Here is a 9,526-nt window from a genome sequence, read left to right on the forward strand (position 1 = left end):
CGAGTCCAACCCCCCTGCCAAAGCAGGTTCCCTACAGCAGGTCACACAGGTAGGCATCCAGGCAGGTCTTGAACATCTCCAGAGAAGGAGACTCCACCACCTCCCTGGGCAGCCTGTTCCAGTGGAGGAGCTATACGTACTATATGGAAGGAAAAAATAAAGGTAACAGTAAAAGCAGCTAAACTTCAACTTCTAAACCCAAAATCTAGAAGCAGACACCAAGTATTTAGAGAAATAAGACTTCCTCTCTGCATACACCACCTTTAGAAATCAAGGCCTCAGCATTTCTTTCGCTGTCATTTCTTGTCCCTTCATTTCCCAAGCCAGAAAGCAATCTACTCCTTCAATATACTTCCTTACTACAAAAAGGAGTGTCACTCCGCATGTCAATGGGCAGCTGAGCTCTTGAGCAGAAACAGCAGGCAACAGAAGCAGTTGCAAAGCAACCACAGGCAGTATTAGTTGTCAGGGGTAACTACTTAGCCACAGAGCAGAAGGTAGCTTGCTTCCAGACTCCTGTGCTTATGGCTTCCCCAAAATGCACGTGGAAGAGGTAAAATAACAGCGAAATATTTAAAAGAAAAGCAATAATTGAAGCTTCCTCTACTTTTATATGTCAATTCCTGTTCTTCACTTCCAGCATTTGGTCTCATTTGGAGAGCCTAAGAGCCAACCCGCTCTACAGTAAGACACTCTGCAAGAGAATAGGAAAGCTTACACAATGAATACCTGTCAACATTGTTCTCGCTCCAGGAGCTCATGGGTAACATACTCCTCTAGGAACGTTCCCCACCCTCGGATGCTCTGCCACATACAAGGTAAGAGTTGTACAGAGATCACATGGCAACCCCAGAAGACTGCCCTAGCAAGCACAGAGAGAAACGTGAGCATAACACAACTTTGTTCCAAAAAAGCACCCAGTGCTCCTATTTCACGGATCTAAAATAAGCATTTAATCAGCATTCACAGCTCAGTAAGAAATCTCACTATTGGAAATGATGAGTCATGGCCAAAATACTCAGACCCCTTGGGGACAATATGGGTAAGCAGCATCCCTACCATGACAGCAGTGTCACCTGCATAGTAGCATAGCGTTCATTACATAGAAAGGAGTGAAGAACAGCTTACTCAGAAGTAAACATTGAAAAAATCTCTTAAAATCCTCTGCACTACAAATTTGTTGCTCATAACCTTAAAATGTGCCCTGAACACTCTCCTCTATGCACACACAAACTTATTGCCCCCACTTTATTCCACTGGTGTCTTTACCTTTTCTCAGCAATGAATAATCCCAGGCTGACAGTGTAAAAGTTAGGACTTTCTTTACACTCTACCACTAAAACTATTTCACCAAGACAGCTGAGGTTTCATTTAAGCTAGAACAACTTCTCTTTCCTTCTGTGCTTGCAAGTGTACCTCAAATGCCAAAGACTCTACTTACAGAGACATGTTCTCACTTGTTTTTTTTTTTTTTAATTACTTCACTCTCACCTATATCATTCTGATATTTTCCAGGAAAAACATATTGTGTAACACAGTATTTCATACTAATCTTTTGCTCTAATAATGCTGTGCTATTTTACTGCACACTAGATGTAGCCAATTACTGTTCTTACTGCTGAAAGGAATAGAGTCAGAAATCAGCATACCATCCACATCAGCAAAACAAATAGTTCTTCTTGGGATCGGCTTCTGTTTCTGAAGTTGAGCCTGTGCGTTTGTACAAAGACATCTTTTTGTCAGTGGCTGAAAGAAAACTGTTGATGCCTGGCCAGATTTACATTGCAGAAGGTACATAAGGGTCACAAAAGGGACACAAAAAGGGACACAAAAATCTCTACTGAGTTCCTCAAAAATTGTAAGGATAAGTAAATATTGTTAGAGAATTTATATTGGTAGTTGACGAGTTCATAATAAAACTTCTGCAGTAAGGTATAAAGGGTGATGCAGACCAAATTATTTCTGAAAAGGCTGAGTTTCTTTCAATTCAGAATGAACACCTTTGAAGGAAAAAAAAACCCACAACTTCTTTGACACTGACCACACAGCTTAAAACGCACATTTTGTACTCCTCTGTGTGCATATATGTAATCTTCATAAATTCAGAATATATAATATATTAAATATATATTTATCTTTTAAAATGTTTTAGATGTATAAAATATATAAAAATACAGAACATATTTTTATCACCTTTTCTATAACCTGACAAAAGACAAGGCAGCAAAGATGAAAGTCCTATATTGCTTAGCCAGATTCTAGTTCTTCATTAACTGCTGCTACTCTCACTGAAGACAACAAGCTTTTTAAGTTAGACATGACAATTATTGCCTGATTACCATTGCTTCACTCTATCTAACTGCTCTCCAAGATTTTATTTGGAACATCTTATCTGTTAGGCAGAGCTTGATCACACCATCCTCTGCAGCAGAATGCTTATGGCTCTCTGCCACCTATTCAAATATACCATGTTTATTCACTGTTTAAACACCTTTTGTTTGCTGTACTACCATACTCACTGCTTTGGTTAAACTGTCAGGGAAATGGATCAGAAGACTGTGTGCTAACAGTTTAGAGCCTCTATTTCAGTGTGCCCAACTCAGCCCCTGTGTGCTACCCATCTGGGGTTTTGTTCTCACGATGACTCAAGAACTCATGGACACAGAATAAGACTCATTGAATGGTCAAAAGCAAAAAGCAAAGTTTTAGAAAAACACTTGAGAAAAAGGAAAGTGCCATTTCATTTGACACATGAAGCAGTGGATAGAGCTCACCCATTTGTATTACTGGCTGTAGGGTCATTCCCAAAAGGCAGTAGGTATCCTCTTCTCGTATGTGGTACCATCCATTTGTACCGCACATCTGGTCTAGAAGCAGAATGTGAGAGGTCAGTCATGGGCCTAAAGCAATGACACTCACACTGTCTTTGCAAGTTTTGTCGCAGCTGAGTGATACTTTTTTCCTGTTAGGCTTCTCAGACTGTTGAAATTCCCTTTGACACATTCTATAAGCCCTACAATATGATATAAAACAAACTTGGATACATTTGTTTTCCGTTCATCCAGAACTGACTCTCCCTGGAGATCACTTGGTAAATTATACTTGTTTACTGTAGCAAAGACTGTAGCCATCTCTTTTGTTTGTACTGTTTGGTTCTTTTGCACAGGGTTAAACAATAGTCCGATCTGTTCTGTAAGACACAGCTGTTTCGGAGAACCCCCATATGCTGGCAAAACAGCCATCCCTGAGCAAAAAGCTGACAGAGAGTGTGTGCTAAATGGGAATGCCAGAGGCAGCTCACCTGCCAACAACTGCCTTCCAAGGCTTGAGGCTTTCATGCAGAGACGGCCTGGTTCTTCACAGCTTGCGACACGTGAGTAGGGGCACCAAACTGCTACTTTCACAGCAGCAGCAGAGGAACCTAAACTATAAAAGGTGGAACCAGGTCTCTGCCAGGGCACTGTGTTATCACAGCTCAGGTCCAGGTAATTGGAACCTAGGGTGATCCATTAAGGAGGCAAGTGTGTCTTCTCTTCCCATCTTAACAGATTTCTCCTTGCTGACTACACAGGCAACTCTGCAGGTTTTAAAAATTCTATGCTCACTAGATATCTAATGATTTCACAGTTACCAGCAATTATTGCATCTGTGAGCAACATTCTCAGTAGCAGTTACATAGTACCATAACCATACATCTATAACATACAGTTTCCACAATTTTCTTCAGCTTTGTTAGGCATCCCAGCAAACATCTACATTAACATACAGTGCTACCTGGTATAGTAAAAGCAAACGAAAAAGGAAGGAAATACAGACTTTTAAAATACGACTTGTGCATTTTTGTGATTAAAAAGGCCCCCTCAGATACAATCTAAGGTGCATCTTATGTTTTTTTATTTTTCAACCTGAGATAACACTCTGCCTACTGATTTCCAGAACATGGAGAAGGACTTGCAAATGTTCCAGAGAGGACTCAAAGTAGCCCCAAATCACCAGAAAAGGTGAGTGAAAAAAAAACAAGGTATAGTTCTTAATTTCAGCACTCTCCTGCTCTCTTCTAAATACTGTAAACCAAACTCACCATCTCAGGCTGCTAAGGAAGAAACACACCCAAAAAGAGGGATATGGGGAGAAATTGGAATGGATGCAGCATCAAGAAGAGTTAAGACTTAATCATCACCCTATCAGTTTCAGCTCTGTAATATCACTGTGCTTTGCTAGCAAGAAAAATGGTCAAATCCAATGAATACAGGAATAAATCTCACTTTGTCTCAAACTGCTGGAGAAAATAAATGATCCCATTCTTCTACAAACAAGTACAAGATAAATCCTGCCCTTTTAACACAGATTCTTTACATTTTAACTGCTAACAGTTTTAATTTTGGTAATACCATTTGGTGAAAGTAACATACTGGGGTTTAGATCCAACTTCACAGCTGTGTTTATAAACGCCATTAGAAGGCTCTCTTTGCAATAGCTCTTTAGTCTCAAGCTGCACGTTAACCAATTACTCACTTTCACAGTGATTGTACAATAGCTGGTTGCTAAGTTTTTATGCTATTACAAACACTGTCGCAAGGGTGGCAAAGAAAAAACCACCGCAAATGTTGCTATACTGATACTGAACAACAGGTGGCACTACTCAGATGTTTTGCAGAAAATGTGCTAAAAATAAGAACGAGGTTCTCTCCTAACTTTCTTTTGTTTTTTTTTTTTTATGTCTAAATGTTGCTCATTGACTCCCAATCTGGGCATAGTAATGAACCTCTCTTACTTTTCCTGTATGCATGCAGAACACAGTTCTTCAAATTGTTTACTGTTTTGGCTGTAAAATAACTTCCCAATGGCCAGATACTGCCATATGGTGACACACAGAAAACTACTGTTGCTAACCATTCGGTGCATTTTGCTTTTCCTCTGCCTTCCTCTGTGCACTTATAAACAAAACCTTCTGCTAACCACATTGCAATTCCCAGACTCTTACTAGACTGGCCAAGCCTGCACACAGAGAAATGAAGAGTTGCTGAGGAGCACCCTGCAAATCCATGATGGTAAAGCAAACAAAGCTTAGAGGTCCAGATTTAACTCCTTCCTCATCCAATTTCTCTTCGTTGTTACTCAGCATCACTTTCACTCTTGTACCAAAATCTAGATCTTTCCAGAAAACAGATTTTCAAAAAAGATGATTCAAAGCAAAGCTTAGTGTAAGGTTCTACACATTTTCTTCAGCAGTAAGGGGAAAAAAAACCAACATTATGCTGTGCATATCTGACATTATTCCTGGTGACTGTGTGTTAGAGCCTGTAATCATTAACCTGTGCATTTCCTATTTCTGGCCATTTTCAGCCAAATAACAGTTTTACATGTATTTACTGCTGATCATCCTTTCTGGGGATCCCTGTTAGACATATTTCACGTTGCCTTTAATTGCTCTGAAATGGAGTCCAGGCATTTCCTTACAGATTATTTTCTATTTTGGAAAAGCTTTTGAAAAAACAACCCCAAACCTCTGCACAACCTGCAACTGCCCAGGGAGTCCTCCAGACTCTCTCCCAGCCTTCTTCTGCGTGCCTCAAGTCGAGTCACAGTCCCCACGCCCAGCAGAACACAGATTTTGACCTAAGCTACCTGCATTGGGAAATAAAGGTAAGATGTGACTGCTGCAGCACATGGCTTCCAATGATGTGATACATTTTTATTTCTCCAGGATAGCATGAGACATTATTTGACAGACTTTATTTTTCCCACTGTGGATTCTACTGACTTAAATTTGTAGTTAGCTATCACTCTGCAAGACAGTTTGTATAGCTGTAAAATTCTGCATGCTCAGGGTACTAGAGCTAAACCAACACATGCACCAGAGCGATAGTAACTATCTCATACATCTTCCAGGTGCTTGAAAAACTGAGAAATGTTTTCCAGACAGATTCACTTACAGAGATCCAAGAATGGCTCTCAAAGGCGAGTCTAAAAGGTAACAAGCATGTGCGTTCATTTTTGAAAGGAACAAATCTCTGACATATTTGTATAAACCCAAGAAATTCTCACAGGCCTGAACTGTGTAAGATTGCTGAGTTGGAAGGACTCACTGAGGTGTGCCCAGATGTGGCCGTTCTGAACAGAAAGCAGTCACCCAGATCTCAGCAGACTCAGGTCTGCTGCGGGGTAGGAAAACCTCACACTCTCAGTAGCACTCTGGGCTGCAGGAAGGCAGAAAACAAGTGTTATTTCTCATGTCCTTAAGCCCCTCAAAAAATCCGGGTAAAGAAACTCCCAAATTCACCTCCAAACATTCAAATCAGCAAGCAATAATGTAAATAAAATCTCTGCTGTTTTCCAATTTCAGAGAAAGCCTTCATGTCCAGACTGATTTGCTCTGAACTGACTGGTAAAGGCAGGCTGAATAACCAGCCACAGGCAATGCAGGAAGGTGCAGGAGAGAGCACGAATATCCAGAGTTTGCTAAAGCCTCGGTCTCCTCAGAGAGGTCCAGAAGGAGATATAAATAACAGGTAAAATCTGTGGTGGGGCTGCTAGGATGAGGAGATAGGCTAAACCTAACTAGAAAGTGTTGTTTTCTTTGCCTCTGGATTTTGTGAAAAATGCAACTTTCTGACTGAAGTGCATCACACATCTTGAATGAGAAACACTTCTAACTATAAAACTGCTCACACACTCTGATACAACTTTAGTTATTATGGGAACAGGACAGAGCTTTCTGAGCACTTTAAAGCTCTTTAAAAAAAAAAAAAAAAAAAAAAAAAACCAGCAAAAACAAACAGAAAAGGCAAGCCTCCTGTATACTGCAGAGAACAGTTTATACTGTTTGACTTTTATCCCTCTTTCATTCAGGCCTTCAACTAACAGATCAGGAGCAAGTCAAAACATGAAGCATGGTAAGTACTGGAAATTACAAATGTTAAGATGCCGTGTGCCTAGCATGCTACAGAAAAGGGACTGTGAAGTAGAGCAGCCTTCCCTTTTGTCACCACAGAAGGGCCCAAGTTCAGTGAGAATATGAGAAATTAAACTTAAAAACGGAAGTTCCCTAAGATAGCCAAGACTCTTGAGGCCAATCAATTGGTTTCTCTTGATATAACATTCATGAAAATCTTAACCAGTGCACCTCATAAATGCAGGAAGGGATGCGTATAACAGCATCTGCGTGGTGTTGGAAAAATCATAGCAGCAGGATCTCTTCCTCCACTAAAATCTCCTTTTAGGAGTTTCACATAGGCTGAAACTCGTGCTGCTAACAAACTTTGGAATTTGCCATCATGTAATGTATCTCCCTGGCTCTTTGCAGCTAAAATCCTTTGAGATTTTTTCAGCTACCAAAGCCCCCTCTTGAGCCTCTAGCCAGCCAAGGGAAACAAAGTTACTGGAACTCCCCACAGAACCCACCAGTGCCTCTTTGTATCCCTTCTGAAACACAGAGACAACAAAAGTCAGTACCTGAATGCCTGATCATTTCAACAAAGCCATTCACAGCAGCTCCAATGCATTTACTGCTGTTACTAACCTTACTGAAGGAGTAGGGAAGCATGACCTTTTATAAGAACAAGGACAAAAGAAAAAACTTTTGAAGTATCAATTTGTCCTTCAAAGTGCTGTTGGGGATGCAGAAGAGACGTCCTTTCTCAAGTGTCTACCAAAAATTCTAAGCCTAGCCTGGTAACATACTGCTTTATTTTTCAAAATCTTTTCCAGAAATGGATAAAGACTGTATTTTGTTCTCAAGGCTGAGAAACAGAGGTCCAGCACATGCAGACACATCATCCCCAGAGAAGAGTCATGGCTGGCAATGGAAACAAAGAGACGTGCCCTTGAATGCTGCCTTGCAGCAAGCAAAACAACAGACAGCCCCCACCCAAGGGAGGCCCATATCTTCATAGCCATTAAAGCAGCTGCAAGTCATTTCACATACAGAAATGCATACTCTTAGCACTTACAGATATAAAATTAGAACAAATGTAAAGAAATCTGTTCAGATTCCCTTTTAAAATTATTTTCTGCTCATTACATTTGGCTCTCAAATCATGCTGCATAGGTACATGTGAAGTAAGCTAAACGGAAACAGGCAGAAGCGATGCTTTTCAGCATCAGATTTGTGTTTTTGCATGATCCACCTAGGCCCACACTAATAACTCTTGTTATTCTAACTCTCTCTTGTAACTCTCGACAGTCACAGGCATAATGAGACAAGGAGAGGGTCACCACTTAAAAAAAAAAAAAAAAAGACCCTGGGTTCTGGCTGCAATGACTTCAGATGTCTACCTCACAGCAAACCATTGTGTACTTCCATATCTCCCATTATCAAGAGAGCAGCATCACAGATTGATTTTAGCATCTGCAGCACATGGGGCAAACTAAACATGAAAACTACCATGCAAACCTCAAGCCACTGAAATGTAGGCCAACAACGACAGAAAAATACCTGGACCTTTCTTAGGTCAAGTGAACTGTGAAAGCAGAAGAATTAGATTTTATCTGAACACGTCCCTGTCAATTCATTCTCACAAAACCAAAGCATGCCGATAAATAAACCACAGTTCTACTGATTTATTAGGGAAAAAGAAATTCAGTGAAAGTAGGATCTTTCAAAACAACTGCCTCTTTGTTGGGAAAGGAGAGAAAGAGAGAAATTCTGTTAGCACAATGTTATGGAAAAAGGAGCTTAGCTCTGAGCAGAGCTTAGCTTACTCTTCTAACAGCCCCTGTCATCATGTCCAATCATTTCTACCATAACAGCCACCTCCTGCACTCCCACTTCTCTCTGCAGGACAGGAGCACACTGTGAGCTGGGTGACAGTCCCAGCTCTGTGAGCAGCCAGTGAAAAGCCACTTGCACAGAGCAGTCATTGCTCAGGTGCACTTGCCAGCTCAGATGCAGAAACTCAAACGATTTAAATGGTATCAGTTTCTGGGATATGTTAGGCATATGTCATTTCCCTACAGCTGTCCAACTGTATTAGCCTGTAGGGCTTGGTAAATGGAAGCAGATCTTCAAATGGGAGGAGTTGACAAGCATTATATTGTACAAGATGAACCCCTTCCCTTCTACGGCGCTTTGAAGTTTCCCTTGTGTCTCGGGTAATAACACTACAGAAGAGGTGGAAACCAAATAGCAGCAAAACTGAACAGCAGGGCTGAGAGACCATACATCGAGTGAACAGTAACAATATCTGTGCGTGTACTTCTGGGCCATATTCACATTGCCTTAATTCTATATAAATCTCTGCCCTAAGCATTTCTTATCAGCTGTCTCTCAGCATCACGCTGTGTTAGTTGAGCCTGAAAAGCTTAATTAAATCTCAGAGACCTTGGAGACTCGTTACTGAATAGAATCAGAATGAAAGGAAGGTTAGTACAGCTTCAAAAGCATAGTTACGTTCCCTCTGTGAAGCTGGCAGGCTACTGAGCAAACACGTCAGAGCCATTAGGTGAGATAGTTTGCAAGGTTAGTTTTAATCAGCTGCATCTTCAAAGTTATTTCCCTTCAAAGCCATAGGCTACTGCTTTTGCT

General features: G+C 40.8%; 1 protein-coding gene across 1 annotated transcript; it reads left to right on the top strand.

Annotated features, from left to right (window-relative positions):
• Nucleotides 1-721: 721 nt before the first annotated feature.
• LOC306945951 (uncharacterized protein C4orf17 homolog) lies at nucleotides 722-7,895 on the top strand (the record flags this gene model as incomplete). Its single annotated transcript, XM_079534849.1, has 8 exons — nucleotides 722-818; nucleotides 3,167-3,373; nucleotides 3,937-4,001; nucleotides 5,485-5,646; nucleotides 5,893-5,974; nucleotides 6,347-6,512; nucleotides 6,853-6,896; nucleotides 7,711-7,895. 8 exons carry the CDS (start codon nucleotides 722-724, stop codon nucleotides 7,893-7,895), a joined length of 1,008 nt encoding a protein of 335 aa, XP_079390975.1.
• Nucleotides 7,896-9,526: the final 1,631 nt, after the last annotated feature.

The sequence above is a fragment of the Tetrao urogallus genome (assembly GCF_951394365.1).
Source record: "Tetrao urogallus genome assembly, chromosome: 4".
Classification (NCBI taxonomy): Eukaryota; Metazoa; Chordata; class Aves; order Galliformes; family Phasianidae; genus Tetrao; species Tetrao urogallus.